General features: G+C 43.3%; 1 protein-coding gene across 1 annotated transcript in view; it reads right to left on the reverse strand.

Moving 5' to 3' along the window:
* Positions 1-252: 252 nt before the first annotated feature.
* The window catches only part of LOC112252686 (contactin-1a-like), a 115664-nt gene continuing 91614 nt past the window's right edge, over positions 253-24302 (reverse strand). Inside the window, exons 15-25 of the mRNA XM_042323348.1 lie at positions 23805-23977; positions 21006-21129; positions 15134-15295; positions 12509-12658; positions 9850-9920; positions 8748-8982; positions 7712-7815; positions 6956-7145; positions 6574-6686; positions 3155-3311; positions 253-1806 (exon numbers count right to left, since the gene is read on the reverse strand). Coding sequence (XP_042179282.1) covers positions 1727-1806; positions 3155-3311; positions 6574-6686; positions 6956-7145; positions 7712-7815; positions 8748-8982; positions 9850-9920; positions 12509-12658; positions 15134-15295; positions 21006-21129; positions 23805-23977 — 1559 coding nt within the window. The 3' untranslated portion in view covers positions 253-1726. The remainder of the gene's footprint in view (positions 1807-3154; positions 3312-6573; positions 6687-6955; positions 7146-7711; positions 7816-8747; positions 8983-9849; positions 9921-12508; positions 12659-15133; positions 15296-21005; positions 21130-23804; positions 23978-24302) is intronic.

Here is a 24302-nt window from a genome sequence, read left to right on the forward strand (position 1 = left end):
TAGCCTAATGTTAGCAAGCTAACTAGCTAACACTGAACCTATTTGGATAACTTTAGCTAGCACTCTATGGATTGGGATTATGGTTCATTGTTTAGCCCCACCCATTTTAAGAGGGTGTGAACAATGCTGAATGGGTGTAGACAAAGAAGAGCTCTCCAGTAGGTACCAAAACATTCAAAAGGCAATTTTCTCAAAAGTGAGTTTATAAGTTTATCAACTTTCAAAGCAGAATTACTTTCCCATTGTTCGTCAAATACAGTGTATGAAATACCATTTTGTAGCTCTGAGTCTCCACTTTTATCCAATGTAAAAAAAAAAAACACAATTTCAAATTTTGCGGCACGAGACCGATTTAAGCCGGTCGGTCACAATTTCTAAACTTGATCTCCACTATAAAAAGCATCTAGACATTATCTCACATTTCTTTAAGACTAACATTTAGTTTTCAACAGCGGATTTTTGTTTAAACCTTGCGGTCTGTCCCTCAGGTATTTGCAACATTGTTACAATATTCAAATTCGATCTCCAGCTGTCCCATAGCAAAGAACGTGCCGGGAGTCCGGATGAGACAGACAGGCAGGCAGCTTTTCTCAGCCAGTCGAAATCATGAATCCGCATCCTTTTTATGGATATATACAAACTGCAGGTCTGATATGTTTTCAAGCTAATTTCTCGTTCCCACAGTTCATCAATACATTCAACTTTTACATACACAGATATGCATGTGCTAAAAATGCTCGCATCACTCTGGCTGAGAAGTTTCTCTGATAACAATGGCTACATGCAAACACTTGTAAACGGGGTCTAACGTTACGAGTTGGAAATAAAGCATGTTTTTGTGAGATAAAAATCGACGTTTCTCTGAACAAAGAAGTTACAGCGTTAATAGTAAGCTATATGTACTGGCTATATGTACTTATTAGATAGCAAAACCATATACATTGCATATATTATATTAGTATTACATGAATTGCTCTTTTGTCAGATGATGTTCGATAAGAGAAATCTTAGGATGCCGGGGACCATGAGTAGAGATTTGATTGGACTGTATCTCTGTAAAGGGGATGGTGTAATTCATCTTGAAAAAAGAAAAGAAAAAGGGGGAAGAAAAAGTCACTGAAATGCATATAAAACACAAAGACATTTTCATAAACTCATACACTTATCCTTCACAACTAACATTACCTGCTAAGCTTATATATATACACTATATACGGAATGCTATGTTGTAACAATTGTCCATAATGCCATACATCAAATGAAACACACACTTTGAAGCTACTGTACCTTCATGAATGAACAAGAAAGGCCTGTAATCACAATATTTTTTTTGAAACAGTTACCTGCCATCTTGGTGCAGTACCTATGCACTAACACCTCACCCAGTCAAGAGCCAGTCATGGCATTGTGAAAGATAAGTGTAACCGTTCCCATATAAGGCATATTGAAAAAGTTGAAACACCCCCTTTAGACGCTCCTCCTTCAACGATAATGTAGGTTTAAAATAAGAGAGATCCCAGATATCTTCTCTGTCCAAATTTAGTATTGTGTCTTTTCCCCCACAAACAGAGCCTTAATTCCTCGAAACGGGGAATATGTTGGTTTTTTTGGCCTGCAAGGTGAAACCAAAGGTTGTGGAAACCAAAGTTGTCATAGATAGGCGTCAACTTCACAGAGTCTCCTTCACTGGACTGGACAGTGAAGACAGAGAAAGATGGCGCTACATTCAGAGGCCCATCAGGCAGAGCAGAGCCACCAGGAGCAGGGAGGCCAAGCTGAGGGACTTGGCAGCCATGACGCCTCCACCTGGAGGGAGACAGACAGGGGCACAATGGTGACGTTTCAATTACAGTTTGGGTAGCGTTCTAACCTATCAACCAAGCCATGTATATTTGGTCTGTTCTGTTAGGGATCCTGTGTATGGTTTCACGATAGGAAAATAATACATACGCACTATCCAATGTGTGTGAGCAGGTAGTGGATATCAAATCATATGCTTAGAAAATGGTAAAAAGAGTGAGTGCACACTGCAATTTATGCTCCAATGTTGTTAATTGGTGACAAAAGTTTCGACCACTTTCCTTTGTGGTTTTATAATATCATGCCGTGTACCCCTCTGAGTGTCCCCTCTCCCTACCACCTGTGTAATATGGTGTGACATGTTCTCAATAAGCAAAAGATTGGATCTAGAATTTGTACGGCAAGACAGAGTCAGGTTTTTTATTTTTCAGTGGCAAAATGTGAGTGCCACATCCAATTTGGAGATCGATGACATGTACTGTAAATTACTGGCTGACGGTTATGGCTGGCTGACACAACATTTATTGTCATAGAGAGCTCACCTCTGTTTCAATCCACACATGCTACATTCATGAGGGCTCGCTCCAGTAGAGAAGCCATTGGTGAACTGATCACAATTCCAAACGTATGTATAGATGGGTGCATTGTGTAGCCTACAGCTGATTCCTTGGGCCGTCATAAAATAGCAGGATTATTTCAGTTTTAAAGATGGCCACCGAAAGCCAGAGTCATTTGTCACAGTCAACCAGGGGGCCCATGGACAGAAAACTGACATTTTCATAGTGGATATTATTATAGAGGTATAAGATGGGTGGAAAGGCTTTAGTTCAAAGTCCATTACAAAAGCCTGGTGATGGCCCACTGACTTCAGATTGACTGGCCGACTGACTGAACGACTGGCTGAGTGGATGGGGTGGAGGATGGAGGGTTGGCTGAGAGTCTGGGTGGATGGATCAAGGGGTAGAGGGGGTCTTGTGAGAAGAGGAAGAAGAAGAGGGAAACCCCCTCCTGGGTAGCTGTTATCATGGAGGCCAGGCCCACCTGACAGCTTGATTACACAGACTCCTGGGAATAAGAGCTCCGGGGGGGATTATAATGTAGGGGGTTTGACAAATGGAGGGCCAGCTGCCTTTGATAAGATGGTGATATCTCCCTACCGCACCAAATATGGGATTCAACTTCAGATGGACTACAGTGCTTCACTCAAGTGTTATTATGTTGGCACTGTGTTACTTCATCTATAGCACCTCCTCACAATCAGCCTCCATTTTGTGTCATATTCATTTCTGCCTCTAAAAAGGGGCTTTATACATTTTTGTAAATGTATTACGTTGATATTTGATTGATGTGTTACCTGAGATGCGTATTTGGGCCACAGCCCCGTCCCCTCCTTCGCTGTGAGCCCTGACCTCCACTATGTAGTCCCCATCCTTGTGCATGGGCAGGTCTATGGACCGCTTCCCAGTGTTAAACAGCATCCCAGTGGATTTGCTGGCCTGCCTGTACAGGACCTGTATGGAGACCAACACACAGACAGAATATTAGATCAGTTCATATATGTTCATACTAAGGAGCTGTGACTACACCGCAAAAAGTGAAATATAAGCTAGCCTAAATATCTTATATTGACTGATAATTCCCTTAATTGTCTTGTATGTATGGGATACACATGGTATACACTGTCCAACAAAATGCTTACGTGCAGTTTCCTTCTCGACAATACAACAACAATAATAAATAATAAAATATAAGAATACAAACATAAAGTAAATGGCCCAGTAGAATAGAATAAACATTATAGTGTAATACAGGAAGGCACAATTTATAGCCCAATATTTAAAAGTGTTTTGGGGAAGGGGGATTGGTGGGCAAGTGTTTTAAATTGTGAAGTATTTAGCAATCTTGTAGCAGCAGTTTGTGATGTGTGTAGCATCCATGTATGTGTGTGTGTGTGTGTGTGTGTGTGTGTGTGTGTGCGTGTGTGTGCGCGTGCGTGCGTGTGTGCGTGTATGAGTGTACGGTGGCAAGAAAAAGTATGTGAACCCTTTGGAATTACCCGGATTTCTGCATAAATTGGTCATACAATTTGATCTGATCTTCATCTAGGTCACAACAATAGACAAACACAGTCTGTTTAAACTAATAACACACAAACGATTATACTTGTTCATGTCTTTATTGAACACACCGTGTAAACAATCACAGTGCAGGATTGAACAAGTATGTGAACTCTATGATTTGATAACTGGTTGACCATCCTTTGGCAGCAATAACCTCAACCAAACATTTTCAGTAGTTGCGGATCAGACCTGCACGATCAGGTGTAATGTTGGACCATTGCTCTTTACAAAACTGTTTCAGTTCAGCAATATTCTTGGGATGTCTGGTGTGAACCATTCTCTTGAGGTCATGACACAGTATCTCAATTGGCTTGAGGTCAGGACTCTGATTGAGCCACTTCAGAAGGCGTATTTTCTTCTGTTGAAGCCGTTCTGTTGTTGAATTACTTCTGTGTTTTGGGTTGTTGTCCTGTTGCATCACCCAACTTCTGTTGAGCTTCAATTGGCAGACAGATAGCCTTACAATCCCCTGCAAAATGTCTTGATAAACTTGGAAATTAATTTTTCTGTCGATGATAGCAAGCTGTCCAGGCCGTGGACTGATGAATATCAAGGCTTTTATAGATACATTTGTAACCCTTTCCAGCTTTATGCAAGTCAACAATTCTTAATCTTAGGTCTTCTGAGATCTCTTTTGTTTGAGGCATGGTTCACATCAGGCAATGCTTCTTGTGAATAGCAAACTCACATTTTGTGATCGTTTTTTTTATAGGGCAGGGCATCTCTAACCAACATCTCCAATCTCGTCTCATTGATTGGACTCCAGGTTAGCGGACTCCTGACTCCAATTAGCTTTTGGAGAAGTCATTAGCCTAGGGGTTCACATACTTGTTCCAACCTACACTGTGAATGGTTAAATTATGCATTCAATATAGACAAGAAAAATACAATATGGTGTGTTATTAGTTTAAGCACACTGTGTTTGTCCATTGTTGTGACTTAGATCAAGATCAGATCAAATTTGATGACAAATGTATGAAGAAATCCAGGTAATTACCAAGGGTTCACATACTTTTTCTTGCCACTGTATATCTCTGTGAGTGTATGAATGAGTGAGTGCATGTGTGCTAAGGTACAGAGAGTCAGTGCAGGTGGCTGGTCTAGAGGGGCCAGCTCTCTGATGGCTTGTAGATAGAGCCTGTTGGTCTCTGAGCCTGTTGGCATCAGACCTCATGACCTCATAGTCCAATACCGTCTGCTCGACAGTAAGGATGCTGCCGGCCTTCCACACAGTTTCGAATAGATGTCCTGGATGGGTGGGAACATGGTCCCGTTGGTGTACTGGACCGTCTTCACCCGTTGGAGGGCCTTTTGGTCGTGGATGGAGCAATTCCCCGTACCAGGCCGTGATGCAACTGGTCAGGACGCTCTCAATGATGCAGCGGGTAGTATTAGGAGAGGACCCGGGGTGGCATGCCAAATTTCAGCCTTAATTTGGCAGCCTTAGGAAGTAGAGACACTGTTGCGCCCTCTTGACAAGAGTGGTGGTGTTGTTGGTCCATGTCAAGTCCTCGGTAATGTGGACGCCGAGGAACTTAAAACGTCTCACTCTCTCTACTCCAGTCCCATTGATGTGGATCGGGGAATGTTCCCTCCTCTGCTTCCTGAAGTCAACAATTAACTCCTTTGCTTTGCTGACATTGAGGGAGAGGTTGCGGGCCTGGCACCACAATTCCGCTTACCTCCTCTCATGGTTGGTTATGAGGTCTACCACTGTGGTTTCGTCAGCGAACCTGATGTTGCAGAGGGTCAATCTTTGAGGGAACAATAGTGTTGAATGCTAAACTGTAGTCAATGATCAGTACGCTCACATAGGTGTTCCTCTTGTCCAGATGTGTTACGGCCGTGTGAATAGTGATGGAAATGGCATCTGGGTCCAGTGTACCTGGCGTGCTGGCCTTTAACGTGGGCCATGACCAGGCCCCTTGAAGCACTTCATGATGAGCGGGGTGATTGCGACATGGCGATTTGGGCATGACACCTTGTTTTTCTTGGGCACTGGGATGATGGTGCTGTCCTTGAAGCAGGCACTACGGCCTGGGACAGGTTGAATATGTCCGAGAAGACACCCACCAGCTGGTCAGAACACACTCTGAGGATGCGGCCAGGGATGCCATCTGGGCTGGCAGCTTTGTGAGTATTTACTCTTTTGAGGGTTTTCCTCGTGTCAGCCTCGGAGAGTGAAAAGCACCTGGTCGTCCGGGGCAGCGAGAGTCCTCCTGGATGGATCAGTATTGTCTGCCTCAAAGTGACCACAGTATGTGTTAAGATTATCTGGGAGGGAGGCTTTGGTACCCTTACTTGTAATAAGCCTTTATTAGGTTACAACAAGCAAAATTATCTGCCGATGACGTTAGATCATTTAGCTTGGCAAAAAGTGAATTATCACTCAATATAGGATATTCAGGCTTGCTTAGATTTCACTTTTTGCAGTGTATGAGAAAGGCACTTGAGTAAACTGTATGTCGTGTCGAGTAATGTGGACCTTCTAGCTTGGTTGAGTTTTGAAAGCTGTAGCTTTAAGAAATCTGTTACGTCTCGTGCGTATGTGGCAGATGCTGGAGAGAGACTATTGCTCATGTGTTAATCTGAAGTATAGACTTTTTTTAAAACTACACTACAAGCTTCCATGCATTTGTAAAACTGTACCCACCTTGTAGCCATCTATTGTTGACTCGTTGGCCAAGGGCTCAACATGTTCCCAGGCGATATTCACTGATGTGCCTTTCAGCTTTTTACTGATTATTTTAGGAGGCCGGCTTGGGGCTGGCGAAAAACAGAAGAAGAATTGTTCTACAGTGTAAGGCTCATGTGACAACCAAACAGAATCAGTGAGATTACACTTTTGCACCCCGGTTCATAACTCAGAATATGCTGAGGACTATTTAGCTGAGGACCAGTCTCCCAGACACAGACTAAGCCTAGTCCACCACTAAGACACTTTCAATAGAGAAACACTATTGAAAAATGTTTTAGTCTAAGAGTAGTCTTCATTTATTTCCAGGAAACCAGCCCGGAGATAAAAAAATACGTACGGGCTTTCTTGGTGTAGATCTGTAAGTGTTGGCTGGGGGGTCCGTATCCGGCTGCATTGTAGGCCTTGACCTCTATGAGGTAGTGGGAGTCTGGCCTCATGTTATCCAGCCTGGTCTGGTTCTCTCTGCTGGACAACACCACCCTCTGACTAGACGTCTCGCTGTCCTCCGCCTTCCTCCAGTACCGCACCTGGACAGGAGAAGAAGGAGACGGTCACAGAGACTCAATATACTGTATATAAAATATTCTAGGGCCTAAATACTTCCTGGTAAAATAATATGGTAATGACTACTAGACGATTGTACTGGATCAAATACAACGGAGTACTCAGGGTTAGTCCATTGTTTGGAGGACTCAGGGTTAGTCCATTGTTTGGAGGACTCAGGGTTAGTCCATTGTTTGGAGGACTCCCATTGTTTGGAGGACTCAGGGTTAGTCCATTGTTTGGAGGACTCAGGGTTAGTCCATTGTTTGGAGGACTCAGGGTTAGTCCATTGTTTGGAGGACTCAGGGTTAGTCCATTGTTTGGAGGACTCAGGGTTAGTCCATTGTTTGGAGGACTCAGGGTTAGTCCATTGTTTGGAGGACTCAGGGTTAGTCCATTGTTTGGAGGACTCAGGGTTAGTCCATTGTTTGGAGGACTCAGGATTAGTCCATTGTTTGGAGGACTCTGGGTTGGTGCAGACAGGTCGCTTCTACTTCTATCTGACAAACAGTCATGTTACTCCTCATAGACAAAGACACATAGTACTGACCTGGTAGCCTTCTACAGTGTGCTGGGTGACAGGAAGCCACCACACGATGGCCTCAGTGGCGGACAGCGCCCTGGCCCCCACACTAGTCGGGGCTTTAGATGGCACTGGTGGCACACACAGATATATAATTTAAGACACTATAAGACAGAGAGAGAGACTCTATACAAGTATTTCCTCCATATACCCACCTACAGTGACTATCCATTTTCTATGAATATAGTTTTTCTTTCACTTTACAACTTCATGTTGGCACCAAGTCTGACCTGTTCATGCAGACCTCCCTCAGTCTTGGTAAGGAGGCATCTGTTAACAGCCATTAATCATTACCTAGAACAAGCTCAGTGACAGAAATCTCTCTCATCACATTCTTTCTGCTCTCCAACAAACACTTTCCTCTGAGTTTACGACCCAAGGCACACTCTCAGAGTGTTCGCTCCAAGACAGAGCGCTGACCTTCTTTGGATGTTTAAATCCCACGGCGGGCACCGCACCAAGAAACCTTCACGCACACGTCGTCAGGCTTAACTGAATGCTTCTCCCCTCTTTTACACTCCCAACGAGCGTTACCACTGCAACTGAGCATCTCTCCGTAGTGGCTATCTTGATTGTCTGTCAGCTGAAGTTAATAAGTGGGCTAAATGCTTGGCATCCTTGGGGCGAATAATCAGCTTTCTGGTTCATGCCACAAAGATCACGATAATCCTACTCTGATGAGGGCGGGGAATGGAGGGAGGGAGAGAGGTAGGGAGAGCTGGAGGGAGGGTAGGGAGGGTTCACATTCTAAGGGTACAATTCTTCACATTCATCTTTGGGATTAGTTATGAAGTATATCCCACACCATTAAAAAGTCACCGTGCTGATAAATAATTGACACTGACAGATTGAAACAGTTGATATGAAGGTGTGGCATTCTGAAGAGCCCTGCTCTCGCTATGCTGCGGACAGAGTACAATAGTCTGGGTTCAGTTTTTCTGTTTTCCCCACCGATGCTTGCGGTTTGGGCTTAGGAGTAAGATAATCCTCGATCTGTGCTTACCGTCCTGCGCAGAGTAGATGACAGCCATGAGACTATAGGGTCCTTCCCCTTTGCTGTTGAAGGCCTTCACTTTGACCTCAAATTCTGTGGAGGCGAGGATGGACGAGTCTTTGTGGACGTAGTGTTTAGCCCCGGGGTCTGCCACAGTCACCTTCCTCCACTCGTAGCCATCCCGGGGCTTAAAGGCGATGATGTAGCCAAAGTTACGTCCATAGTAGTACTGTGGCTGCACTGGCTGGAGGTAGATGGAATAGAAACTAGAATTGAATGACTGAGAATAACAGAAATATCCACAGAAACAAAAGACATCCTTGCAGAGAGCGTTATGCTGAATGACAAGACAATTGCCAGACCCAAAATAAAAAGGGTTATCGTCACTCTAAAGCATGTTTATATAATACTAATTCTAGTAAACATGACGACTGTGTTTCTGACAGAGTGTTTATCCCAAAGTTATGACACTCTTATTATTAGACCAACACCCTCTCCCCATGCCTCATCTCCTAGCTTGGCTCAGGCACCATCAGATCATATGTTCTGAGTGACGTACATGCATCAGACACCGCTAACCTCTAAACACACACAGTTAACCTTTAAACACAAGCCTCATCACATCGACCAACTGCTGTACGATTGATGCTGCCAGGCTTCTAGCAAGAAAAGGCAATTTGCCCAGGAGCGCAATAGGAATTTGTCAAAGGGGGCAGCAGAGAAACGGAGGCTAGCTAATGCTTGATACCTATCACTGATAGATTTGCTGGTGATCGTGTTGTGAGTGTAAACAAGTGAGAGACTGATACAAAAGCACTTCTGGACACCCGTGTTTATCCGTCAAACCGCACTGTCAAGAATGTGCTGTGGTGTGATGTGTTTTCTTCCCTCTTCCTCCATGAATATAGCCACCGTACTTTCATAGCTGTTTTGCACTGCCTTGCAAAGAGGAGGAAAAGAAAGGCAAAAACGAAATGTATTTTGCATGTGCAAAACATCTGCTAATGCTCGTCTCCATTGGCTTGCTCCTGGCTGTTGTCAGATCAGATTTAGGAGGGAAGTTGAGTTTGTGGTCATAGGTCACCCTGGAAAAAGTATTGGCTAGACCTACCGTCCAAGTTATGGTCAGCTCCCTGCTGGTCCCGCCGCCGCCGCCGATGTCTGAGGGCGCCACCACAGGAACTAAAAGCAAAACGCCAAGATCTGAGTTCACATTCACAGGGCAGTATTCACAAAGCCCATCAGAGTAGGATCCAGCCTGTCCATTTGATCATATTCATTATGATCTAAAAAGCTGCTACTCTGAGACACTTTGTGAATATGGGCCATTGTCCACACAGGACAATGCCAAACAACACATACTGTACCCTTCCATTGGCACCAGTACTGACGCAGCATTGGCTTTGCAAATACCATATCACTGTCACTAATGCTGCCAAGTGCAACACCTTAATGTTCATATGGGACCGATGCCACACTGTGGGGGTAGAAAGGCTACAGCTCGTTCCTGCTCTGCTTAAGCTCAGTCTTATCTCATGCGTCTTGGTTTCGTGAGATGTGTTCTAGTAGATATTATTATTTTAGAAAGGTTCCACTAGGCCTACTTTTTCCAATGTTGAACTTAAATGAGCTTATATGGCCGACTGGGGTTCAAAACCAGATCTCCAGTTCAAAACCAGATCTCCAGTTCAAAACCAGATCTCCTGCTGAGCTAAAGCCTAGGCCAGTGGTCACCAACCGATTGATAGTGATCGACTGGTCGATCTCCAAGGCATTCATAGTCGATCACCAAACATTTATGTTAAAAAATACATATTTTATTTATTTATCGCAGTTGGCAGTAAGTACATTTGATTGAGAAGCTCTAGCGCCAGGAAGGCAAAGAGTTCCCATTCTGAACTATTTCATGTGTATGAAGGTAGAACTCTGCATACCCGACCCGGCAGTCCTAGAGAGCAAATCAAGTGAACGTATAGCTCTACCGCTGGCCAATCAGATAGCTCAGATCACCGTCTGTCTGCACAGTTTCCTCGAACCATAGGCTGTAAAAAGAAGCCGTGCGCGTTTAAAACCACGACTAGAGAGAGACTCAGCGAATACAGAGCTGCTGTTTTTATGAGTAAGTTCATGTTTAAGATGTTATTCAGCACCTGTCCACACTTTTACAAGCCATAAAATGTGTGTTCTCCCTACTTTCAAACGCACTACAACCGGCACCGCAGCAGTCATGAATGAGTATAGCAAAGTGTTTCGATAAGCTTGCGTTGCTACTGTATTATTAGCGGTTTGTGTCTTCTATAACATCAAGGAATATTTCACTTTCTCTGGTCATAGGAGTAACAACATGAACTGGTGCATGACGCAGACAATTTTTATTTCATACCTTTATTTAACTAGGCAAGTCAGTTAAGAACAAATTCTTATTTTCAATGACGGCCTAGAAACAGTGGGTTAACTGCCTGTTCAGGGGCAGAACGACAGATTTGTACCTTGTCGGGGTTTTGAACTCGCAACCTTCCGGTTACTTGTCCAACGCTCTAACCACTAGGCTACCCTGCCCACCGTAGTAGTAGATAACAATGCAGTCGACTTGAGTTTCGCCATCAGCTGGAAGACTGTGTCCCCTTTTCTCAGCAGAGAGCAAGCAGAGGGACGGTGAGTCGGGTGAGAGGCAGCCTCACCGCTGCCCTCTCTCTACCTCCCTCTCCTCAGACTGGGGAAAGGGGATACCTAGTCAGTTGCACAAATGAATGCATTCAAACGTAATGTGTCTTCCGCATTTAACCCAACCTCTCAGAACCAGAGAGGTGCGGAGGGAGCTGCCTTTAATCGACGTCATCGGCGTCCGGGGGGCAGTTGTTGTTTTGGGGGTTAACTGCCTTGCTCAAGGGCAGAGCCGACAATTTTTCCACTTTGCCAGCTCTGGGATTTAAACAAGCAACCTTTTGTTACTGACCCATCGCTTTTAACCTTTCACTGCAGTGGGCTAAATCAGGGTCACACAGAGCTTTTCTTGGTAGTCTTTTAAAAAATCTACTTTGAAAAAAAAGTATGCACCTGACACACATGGTCATGGACGTACCGTGTCAGATATGGAGTTGAAATGTATTCAATATTACACTTTATATACATTACAGAAAACTGAAATATAGCAAAGATGTTTGGCGGTGAACCCTGGATTTTCAGCATTTAAAAAAATAATCATGTTTATTAATTATGAAATTATGAAAAATATGAATACAGTAACATTCCACCCATGAGGCCACTCGGTCGTTTGACTGCAGGAATGGGCTACCCGCTAGGCTACCAGCCTAAACTGACCATCAGATGCAGGCCATCAGTCCAGTAAAATGAATTATAGAAAATCATTATGCTCACTCAGCTGTGCCTCACAAGTAATACAATTACCAGTGTGATCGCATACCCAACATTTTTAAATATAATTTCTAAATGGTCTGAGAAGAACAACATTGGCAGGGCAATTCAAGCATAGCCAATATATAGTGATAATGTATTGGGACTATAGCCTACTGCACAAACATAACTGTTTTTAATATGTTAATTTTGCATAGGCTTACAGTTTTTAAGTCATGTTAAATCTGAATGGTAGATCTCGGCCTGCTTTTGGACTCAGAAAGTGATTGGTGACCACTGGCCTAGACCACTGTATGACCAGACATTAGCTCTGGTAGCCAAGACAAGTTTTCATATCTAAGGCAAGGTTACTCATGATGCGATGGCGTTTTCGGTACCAACTCCGTTCCACTCACCTGCCTCCAGCGTGGTGACTTTGGGAGAGGGGCTGCTGGGGTCTCCTGTCCCCAGGGTGTTGGTGGCTATCACCCTGAACTCATACTCTGTCCAGGGAAACAAGTCCACCACCGTGGCCGACTCTGCATTTCCTTCCACATCTGGAGGGGCTACAAATCAAATCAAGCTTTATTTGCACAGCACATTTCAGACATGGAAATGTTCACATTGTAGAAGAAGAAAAAACGTAGAAAAACTGAAATATTTACTAATCAACAAACATAAGAGGAGAAAAAAACTAAAAGAGTAACAAAAACTGAAAGACTGAAAAGCTCCTTAAGACAGAGATACATAAACACGTAGTTTCACCTCAGAGAAGTGTCAGATAAACAATCACAACAGAGTGTGTATAAATGCTGCCAACACTTGGACGTCTTTTTCATACAAGTTGTATTACTTCGGTGCCACTGACCAAAGCACTCATTTTACAGAACTGTGTAAGAGTTTAGCTCATCTTATTTTGCATTTGATATAAATGCTGACCTAGGACTTATGAAACGGTGCCTGTGAGGACACATTCCATGCGTCCACAACTTTTTTGGTTTCGGTCTCTGCAGGTTTTGCTTCTTTAAGAGCTCCGCCATGTATAGCTATATACCTGGCGCTTCTAAAAAAAAAAACAGGTTCGCTATGTCATTATGGGGTATTGTGTGTAGATTGATTTTTTATTTTTTTAAATCCAATTTAGAAGGCTGTAATGTAACAAAATGTGGAAAAAGTGAAGGGGTCTGAATACTTTCCGAAAGCACTGTTAATATCTGGCACTTAGCCAGTCAGAGTGGCACCACAGCAGTCTTCGCTTCAGTGTTAGTTTATTTGACCAGATTTTGGTGTTCAGGGAGTAAAAAATAATAATATTTTATTGGGCTGATAGACAGTAGGAGAGAGACAAAAAAAGGTTGGAGAGGAGACACTAGTGTGGGTTCTGAAAGCGGCAGTACAAACTGCAAGACCGGGCCTACACATTTCGGGTACATATTTGACCAGTCTACAGTTTGATGTACAGTACCAGTCAAAAGTTTGGACAAACCTAAACATTCAAGGGTTTCTCTTTATTTTTTGCTATTTTCTACGTTGTAGAATAATAGTTAAGACATCAAAACTATGAAATAACACATATGGAATCATGCAGTAACCAAAAAAGTGTTAAACAAATATATTTTATATTTGAGATTCTTTAAAGTAGCCACCCTTTGCCTTGATGACAGCTTTGCAAACGCTTGACATTCTCTCAACCAGCTTCACCTGGAATGCTTTTCCCTACAGTCTGGAAGGAGTTCCCACATACGTTGAACACTTGTTCGCTGTTTTTCCTTCAATCTGCGGTCCAACTCATCCCAAACCATCTCAATTGGGTTGAGGTCGGGTGATTGTGGAGGCCAGGTCATCTGATGCAGCACTCCATCACTCTCCTTCTTGGTCAAATAGCCCTAACATAGCCTGGAATTGTGTTGGGTAATGGTCCTGTTGAACAACAAATGATAATCCCACTAAGTGAAAACAAGATGGGATGGTGTATCGCTGCAGAATGTTGTGGTGGCCATGCTGGTTAAGTGTGCCTTAAATTCTAAATAAATCACAGACACTGTCACCAGCAAAGCACCCCCATACCATCACACCCCCTCCTCCATGCTTCTCCGCTTGTGTGGTTCCCACCGTGATCATCCGTTCGCCTCTCACAAAGACATGGCAGTTGGAACCAAAAATCTCAAATTTGAACCCAGATTTCCACCGGTATATTGTCCATTGCTCGTGTTGCTTGGCCCAAGCAAATCTCTTCTTATTATTGGTGTCCTTTAGTAGTGGTTTCTTTGCAGCAAATCGACCATGAAGGTCTGATTCATACAGTCTCATCTGAACAGTTGATGTTGAGATGTGTCTGTTACTTGAACTCTGTAAAGCATTTATTTGGACTGTAATCTGAGGTGTAGTTAACTCTAATGAAATTATCCTCTGCAGCAGAGGTAATTCTGGGTCTTCCTTTCCTGTGTCAGTCCTCATGAGAGCCAGTTTCAACATAGCGCTTGATAGTTTTTGCCACTGCACTTGAAGAAACTTTCAAAGTTCTAGACATTTTCCGCATTGACTAACCTTCATGTCTTTTAGTAATGATTGACTGTCATTTCTCTTTGCTTATCTGAGCTGTTCTTGCCATAATATGGACTTGGTCTTTTACCAAATAGGGCTATCTTCTGTATACCACCCCTACCATGTCACAACACAACTGATAGGCTGAAATGCATAAAGAAGGAAAGAAATTCCACAAATTAACTTTTAACAAGGCACACCTGTTAAAAAAATGCATTCCAGGTGACTACCTCATGAAGCTGGTTGAGAGAATGCCAAGAGTATGCAGCACTGTCATCAAGGTAAAATGTGGCTACTTTGAAGAATCAAACATATATTTTGGGATTTGTTTAACACTTTTTTGGTTACTACATGATTCCATATGTGTTATTTCATAGTTTTGAGGTCTTCAATATTATTCTACAAGGTAGAAAATATTTTTTTTTAAAGAAAAACCCCGGAATGAGTTGGTCCAAACTTTTGACTGGTACCGTATGTCCTTTATTTATTTGACTTACATGTGGTGGCATCTCGCCAGTCCTCCTGAGAGAACGAGTCCCGGCACTGGATAGTGTATTTAGAGATGGGGCTGTGGTTGTCTGTACCTCGGCTCCAGATCAGACGCACACTCTTATCCCTGATCTCCTCCACACGCACCCCACCTGGAGACCCAGGCGGACCTGGAGAGACGGAGAGGAAGAGAGGGGGGAGAGGGAGGGAGGTGGAAAGGGGTGTAGCGTGCAGTTGGGTGGAGAAACAGAGATAATCATTGCTTATTACTACAGAAAATACTAGGTCAGAACAAAGAATGTCATAGTATCATGCACACATACTGCAAATGTGCATGCCCATACTGAATAGTGAGGTATAATGTGAAACAAAAGAAACGTATGCTTTTCCCCTTCTGTTCATGGGTGCATAGACTTGGCAAGATTCCTTTTCTGTTAAGTCTACGTTGTACTTATACTGCAACACCTATTCTGAGTGAACATCAAAACAGGTGATTCCACTGGCATCAGTCTTAGCCTTGAGGATTAATACCTTGCTTAGGGCCATTGACATTCACTAACTGAGCCTATGGACCGAGATACTTTTTTAATCCACTGTTTCTCTCGTTCCATCTTCCTGGAGGAGAGAAAGAAGAAGACTCTAATAGAAAACCCAGACTGTTGGGGTGAGTCTCTCTCTCTCTTTCACACAGCCTCAGCCTCAGCCTCAGCCTCAGACAGCCGCAGAAATCAAGCAGGACCTTCGTGTCTGTCACAGAACCCACCCAGAGTACTAAGGCGATTAGACTGTAGAGTGACAGAGAGAGGGAGAGATGTGTTTGTGTGTGTAGAATGAATCAATTAATTAATTAATTAATTACATTTGATTTTCGTGTCAAATCCCCATTTGGCAACCCATCCCTTATGGGATTAATTGACACATAAACAAACATTACAATAATTCACTATGGTAATTAAATTATAATTCTTCTTCTGGCATTCTCCGCATTGTGGATCACATGAAGAGTAAAAATATTTATTTAAAATAAAAATATATAAAAATATTAATCAATACATAATAGTAAATAAGGTTATCCAAACAATAATTACATGCCTAGAGCAGTAAAATAATGTACATACATATATACATACATACAGTTGAAGTCGGAAGTTTACATACACCTTAGCCAAATACATTTAAACAGTTTTTCACAATACCTGACATTAATCCTAGTAAAAATTACCTTTCTTAGGTCCGTTAGGATCACCACAATATATTAAGAATGTGAAATGTCAGATTAATAGTAGAGAGATTTATTTATTTCAGCTTTTATTTCCTTCATCACATTCCCAGTGGGTCAGAAGTTTACAAACACTCAATTAGTATTTGGTAGCATTGCCTTTAAATTATTTAACTTGAGTAAAACGTTTCGAGTAGCCTTCCACAAGCTTCCCACAATAAATTGGGTGAATTTTGGACCATTCCTCCTGACAGAGCTGGTGTAACTGAGTCAGGTTTGTAGGCCTCATTGCTCACACACGCTTTTTCAGTTCTGCCCACAAATTTTCTATAGGTTTGAGGTCAGGGCTTTTTGATGGCCACTCCAAAACCTTGACTTTGTTGTCCTTAAGCCATTTTGCCACAACTTTGGAAGAACACTTCGGGTCGGCAGGTAGCCTAGAGAACTGGACTAGTAACTGAAAGGTTGCAAGATTGAATCCCCGAGCTGACAAGGTAAAAATCTGTTGTTCTGCCCCTGAACAAGGCAGTTACCCCACTGTTCCTAGGCTGTCACTGAAAATAAGAATTTGATCTTACCTGACTTGCCTAGTTAAATAAAAATGGTCCACTTGGACCCATTTGCGACCAAGCTTTAACTTCCTGACTGATGTTGCTTCAATATATCCCCATAATATTCCTACCTCATGATGCCATCTATTTTGTGAAGTGCACCAGTCCCTCCTGGTGCAAAGCACCCCCACAACATGATGCTGCCACCCCGTGCTTCACGGTTGGGATGGTGTTCTTCGGCTTGCAGGCCTCCCCCTTTTTCCTCCAAAATGACGATGGTCATTATGGCCAAACAGTTCACTTTTTGTTTCATCAGACCAGAGGACATTTCTCCAAAAAGTACGATCTTTGTCCCCAGTGTGCAGTTGCAAACCGTAGTCTGGCATTTCTATGGCGGTTTTAGAGCAGTGGCTTCTTCCTTGCTGAGCGGCCTTTTAGGTTATATCGATATAGGTCTCGTTTTACTGTGGATTTAGATACTTTTGTACCTGTTTCCTCCAGCATCTTCACAAGGTCCTTTGCTGTTGTTCTGGGATTGATTTGCACTTTTCACACCAAAGTACATTAATCTCAAGGAGACAGAAAGCGCCCCCTTCCTGAGTGGTATGACAGCTGCGTGGTCCCATGGTGTTTATACTTGCGTACTATTGTTTGTGCAGATGAACGTGGTACCTTCAGGCATTTGGAAATTGCTCCCAAGGATGAACCAGACTTGTGGAAGTCTACAATTTTATTTCTGAGGTTTTGGATTTCTTTTGATTTTCCCATGATGTCAAGCAAAGAGGCACTGAGTTTGAAGGTAGGCCTTGAAATACATCCACAGGTACACCTTCAATTGACAAAACTGATGTCAATTAGCCTATCAGAAGCTTCTAAAGCCATGATATCATTTTCTGAAATTTTCCAAGCTGTTTAAAGGCACAGTCAACATAGTGTATGTAAACTTCTGACCCACTGGAATTATGATCCATTGAATTACAAGTGAAATAATCAGTCTGTAAACAATTGTTGGAAAAATGACTTGTGTCATGCACAAAGTAGATGTCCTAACAGACTTCCAAAACTATAGTTTGTGAACAAGAAACTTGTGGAGTGGTTGAAGAACTAGTTTTTATGACTCCAACCTAAGTGTATGTATACCTCCGACTTCAACTGTACACACTGCATATATACACATACAGATGAAGTCGGAAGTTTACATACACTTAGGTTGGCGTCATTAAAACTAGTTCTTCAACTACTACCCGAGGGTGTGGGAAACCAAACTGTATGATATTCATTAACACGCACACAATCAATTGGTACTTTGTAAAGAGACTGGATTGCTTGATAAAATGTCCCATCAACCCCAGTCTTTAACAAACTATAGGATAAAGATCCCTATTTACAAAATCAAAAGCTTTCTGGAAATCAATGAAATATGCAAAAGTAAGCTTCTCTTCATGCAACCTATTTCTAATTATTGTACAGACCGAGAAGATATGATCTATACAGGCTCTGGATTTACAAAAAAACATTTTGTCCTTCCACCAGAATGTTTTGGTCCTCCAAAAATGTAATTATCCTATTGTTGAGGATGGATGAATATAATTTATAAACAGTACTTAAATAAACTTATGCCTCTATAGTTCAGTGGCACTCTCGGGTCATTTATTAAAGATTTGGGAATGGGATTGACTATAGGACTTATACCAAGTTGATGGCAGTATGCTGTACTCAAAACACATTTTGAGCAAATCATATAGGACGTTAATTCATTTAGGGGGATTGTACGTGTGTGTGTGTGTGTGTGTGTGTGTGTGTGTGTGTGTGTGTGTGTGTGTGTGTGTGTGTGTGTGTGTGTGTGTGTGTGTGTGTGCTAAGCTTCTGCCTCCACTCTGAAGTAGCCCTGAGTTGTTTCACAGGAAGGTATAACTAACATCTTTTACACAAATAAGTCCATTTTCAGGCTTGTTGTATAGTTGTGTGGAAGCGGACTGGTGAATAGAGCAAACTCTGACTCCACGTCCCAATGCAGGCCAGCGTCTGTGCAGGATGATAAGCTTCAGAGCTAGGACATTTATTTCTTTTAATAAATGACTGTCATATGGGGGAAAGTCTATTAGAGAATTCAAAGGCACTGCTTTTTAATGTTTTTCCCACCATTGTACTTTGTTTGGATAGTTTATCATTTATTCGCCTTGAGTCAGCACCTCCACAGAAACACATTTTTTCTGGGTGTGTTCGCCAGCTCATGTTTTTTAATCCCCCATTGAACGACAACAATTATACATTGTTGTGATACGTAGATGTATCCAGATGCTGCACATGACACATAGAGCAATAATAACACGATGGTAATAATAAGATACAGCTGCTGTGGGATATTTCCCCAGTAAAGTCCTTCAATAGATCTACTTCCTCATTGTCAGAATTGACACATGGTCATCTTTCATCTCCTTCCTCTTGGCACTCCATTGGTCATGCCCGCAGGCCAGGGTCTCTGCCTTGTTTTTTATTTATTTCACTGCATTCTGGGAACATCACTTTCCCCATCTGTCAGCGCCTGCTCTATAGCATCACCACCAGGGCACGATGGGGATCATCACACACCGGATCTCTCCTCTGCTAAAGTTCTTAGTCCGTTCGGCTCCTTTGTCCACTGAGAGAAAAGGTTGTTTTAGGGCATACAGCGTTGCAGAAGTCATGCCTTGGAAATACTTTAGGAGATTCCGTTGTTTGAATACCAAAGGAACCCCAAACACTGGAGCATTCATTTACCAAGCTCTTTGAGGAGGCCACATAGAAAGGCCTGACCTTCCCTTTCCGGATAGATAGGTTTTATTTACACAAATACATAAATGCATGTGTCACGACGGTGCACTCTGTCAGTTTACAGTAAAGGAAACGGAATTTGAGTGCAGCTTACATAAGATACGAAGAGCATGAACATGATAAAAAGCAGGAACATTTCAACGTGATTATCTACCCCTCGTCTCCTGTCAGTTTAAAAGCCTAACTAATGGTGATATTTGGCTTTTTCTGTAGTGTTTCTGTGTTGCTCTCAAACTTTGCCGCTTGAGAGCAAATTTCAGGCACAGCTCCACTCGTCTGCTGCAATGGTGTCATCTGTAGGTTTTGGCAGGCCGCTGAGTATGTTGTGTAGCCAGAACCTCGAATGATCTTGACGGCCCAGCTCTGGACTCTTTCTAAGGCCTGGTTCTGTTTCTCAGTGAGGTTGAAATGCCACACGGCAACAGCATACTTCCACCACAGGACGAATGTGTGTCTCATAGACAGTTTTCAGGTCTTGGACTGCCAAACCCCCTCAGACTTTTTTTCGGACGATGCGTTGACCTGCATGTCCCATCGAAGATCTGACTGTACCCACAAGCCTAGGACCTTGGTGGCTGGAACATTCTCAGATGCAGCGGGGTAGCACAGATAATTAAACTAGTGTGTTTATAAATGACATGGTGTGAGACTCTGTGACATGTGCATCCTCTCCAGTGGTTGTCCAGGCTCCAAGACAAAAGGCATATCCTCCTACAGTGGTTTTTTCACTGCTCTGAAAGAGCCACAGAGTTGACAAATCAGCCCATAAAACAGCCATGGTCTCCTAACTCTGGCTAGATTTACAACCCCACACGCACACACACACACACACACACACACAACACACACACACACACACACACACACACACACACACACACAGTCACACACACACATTTTGCAGGCTAACTTATGACACCCCCTCTGTGTTAAGAGTTCAGTTTATAGGGGCTATTTAAGCCAGCTACTGTAGCTTGTCATTCAATTTGTTATTTACTTTGTTTTCAGAGGGCAGCTCCTCTTACCTTGTAGAAATTAGATATGTTTAATGAACTAATATACAGAGCAGATATGGAGACAAACTACAGGTTCCACAGAGAGTGGGAAAACGTGGCGTCAATCATCTCCCACTCTCTGTCTAGCACCGCACTTATACCTACCTCCCACCTGGTCAACTCTAGTGCTGTGTGTGTGTGTGTGTGTGTGTGTGTGTGTGTGTGTGTGTGTGTGTGTGTGTGTGTGTGTGTGTGTGTGTGCTGTGTGCTGTGTGCATGTGCGCGTGCATGTGTGACGTACCTCTGACTACCAGATTGGCGGATGCGGTGACGTTGTCCACAGGGGTCTGGGCGGTGCAGGTGTAACGTCCAGAATGCTTCAGCTGGGTGTTCTTAATGAGCAGCTCTCCACTGGAACCACCATTCTGAACAGGGACAACAGGACACATCCAGAGATGCAGTATAATACCAGTAATAGTGTAACATAATTGCCTATTTCATTCTGTGCAGACACACAACCTCTTAGTTCTAGTCATTTCAGTTAGAACAGACACTTAGCTACACTATTTATATATCACAATACAGGTATATTATTCTGGGTTCTATTTATATATCACAATACAGGTATATTATTCTGGGTTCTATTTATATATCACAATACAGGTATATTATTCTGGGTTCTATTTATATATCACAATACAGGTATATTATTCTGGGTTGATTTACATATCACAATACAGGTATACTATTCTGGGTTCTATTTATGTATCACAATACAGGCATATTATTCTGGGTTCTCTTTATATATCACAATACAGGTGTATTATTCGTCCAGAGAAATACAGCTCAGTGTTCAACACCATAGTGCCCACTAAGCTAAGGACCCTGGGACTAAACACCTCCCTCCGCAACTGGATCCTGGACTTCCTGACGGGCCCAACCACAGTAACTCATTGTGTAATAATTTATTCATGGTGACGGGGCACTGGCTGAGATGTGACGTTTGGGGTACAGACAGATACCGTTTGTCCCCCTCAGTCCATCTGTCTACATTGTTTAATCATAGGACACTAACACAACAGAGTGGGAACCAAAACCAAACACTTCACTCCATCTCTTGCCCCCAGTTGGTGACGGTAGTCAACAACCCATCTGCCACGCTGATCCTCAACACTGGGGCCCCTCAGGGGTGCGTGCTTAGACACCTCCTGTACTCCCTGTTCGCCCATGACTGCGTGGCCAAGCACGACTCCAACACCATCATTAGGTTTGCTGACGACACAACAGCGGTAGCCCTGATCACCGACAACGATGAGACAGCCAATAGGGAGGAGGTCAGAGACCCGCCAGTGTGGTGCCAGGACAACAACCTCTCCCTCAATGCGAGCAAGACAAACGAGCAGATCGTGGACTACAGGAAAAGGAGGGCCGAACACCACTGAAGTGGAGCAGGTCGAGAGTTTCAAGTTCCTTGGTGTCCACATCACCAACAAACTATCATGGTCCAAATACACCAAGACAGATGTGAAGAGGGCACGACAATAACTTTTCCCCCTCAGGAGACTGAAAAGATTTGGCATGGGTCTTGGGATCCTCAAAAAGTTCTACAGCTGCACCATCGAGAGCATGCTGACCGGTTGCATCAACGCCTGGTATGGCAACTGCTCGGCATCTGACCGTAAGGTGCTAGAGGGTAGTGCGTACGGCCCAGTACATCACTGGGGCCAAGCTTCCTGACATCCAGGAACTACATACTACCCGTGACAGAGAAAGGCCAAAAAAATGCTCAAAGACTCCAGTCACCCCAAGTCATAGACTGTTCTCTCTGCTACAGCACGGCAAGTGCCAAGTCTAGGACCATAATGCTCCTTAACAGCTTCTACCCCCAAGCCACAAGACTGCTGAACAACTAATCAAATGGTCACCCGGACTATCTACATTGACACACACCCCCCCACGGTAGGTCCCCTACACCTGTTGTATTCGGCACATGTGACAAATAAAATGATATTTGATTGGATTCTGGGTTTTATTGCTGTAGCACGATACAGGCATATTATTCTGGGTTTTATTTGTCCATGTGGGCCATCTTTTGAAAATATTATGGCTGTTGTAAAATGTCTCGTGAGCTCCAGCTAGACAAAAAAATGTCCCCTTCCCATCTTCCAATTACCCATTAACATAGTATCTATTGTTACAAGGCTACAACTTTCCAAATCCTGAGGGATATAGTCCCGCTTGCCAAACTCACGTCACTACATACGCTTTGGAAGAAACTCGGTGGGATACAGAGATCTGAACATCTAATCAGGTGAACTACAGGGAGCTGTACTAGAGGGCTATCCGCCCTTCTGCCTTGTTCGCCGAATATAACATGGTGCTTCTTTAGTATTCTCAACGGGAAAATGTAATAGACAGAATACTTGACCACAGAACCCTGCAGAATATCTACAGTAGCCATTCACAGTTTGTTATGTGAACTGCACTCTCACAGCACGAAGCAAACCAAGGTCAAAGAAGCACTCCTTACGTCACTGACCCTTTATCCAGGCGAGTCAGTTAGGAACAAATGCTCATTTACAATGACAGACATATTTTCTGTTTATGAAATACTCCCATTGAGAATATAAAGGCGGCATTACATGAACTTACGTACTATAATATGAGTCATACGATTCTGATAGGCAAATACAATTCAACTGGAGCCTGCTGTAATTTTAGGAGAGGGGAAATAAGCCTTGTGCACAGCTGTGCAAGGTCATCAATCGTTATATGGAGACATTCCTGTGGAAGGACAGCTGAGGAATGCTAGCTGCTGCTTACTGCTAAGGCTGCACGGACAGAGAGTGGCTCACATCATTGATGAGGAAACTGCAGTTAAACTGATACAGGCCACCAGCAGTTAGCGGTCCATGGGTCTTTCAGTAACCGATGCTAAATGGGTATTACAGTACAGCGGTGTTACAGTGTTACAGAGATACGATTTATACCAGAGTATTACACAGCTACACCAGAGTAATACTAACTTAATATCTCAGCCATACCCGGGATTTGAACTGTCAAACCAATGTTTTCTGGCCCTGCCTTTCTAATCTCTTACCAGGTTGCGTTCATAGTGGGATCCCTCCCGGTCGATGTCGATGGTGTGGGCGTCCAGGGTCCAGACGAATGTGATGTCCAGCGTGGAGTCATGTGACGCGGCACACTGCATGTGGGTATTCTCCCCCACCGTCACGTCTGCGTTGGAAGGAGCCAAGGTGATCTTAGTGGCCTCTGGGGAAAAGAAAATGTAAGGGGTAAGTAGTCAAGTTTGCAGTATTGTGCTGAGCTTCGCTGACCACAATGTGCTGACTACAATGTGGAAAGATCAGCAATGGATGTACTCTACAGTACAATTATCCGCCAAAGTTCCACTTTAGTTTAATATTCAAGCCTTAGGGAAATATGTGCAATTTGTCAGACACTGTAAAAATGCATTGATGTGAACTGGGTGGAGTTAAGTGGTAGTGAGCATCTCTGACCAGTAGAGGACAGTGAAGGGTAAGATATGGATCACAGCGGACTCTTCAGGTCTACATCTAACATGCTGATGACACCG

Source organism: Oncorhynchus tshawytscha, linkage group LG06, assembly GCF_018296145.1.
Source record: "Oncorhynchus tshawytscha isolate Ot180627B linkage group LG06, Otsh_v2.0, whole genome shotgun sequence".
Lineage (NCBI taxonomy): Eukaryota > Metazoa > Chordata > Actinopteri > Salmoniformes > Salmonidae > Oncorhynchus > Oncorhynchus tshawytscha.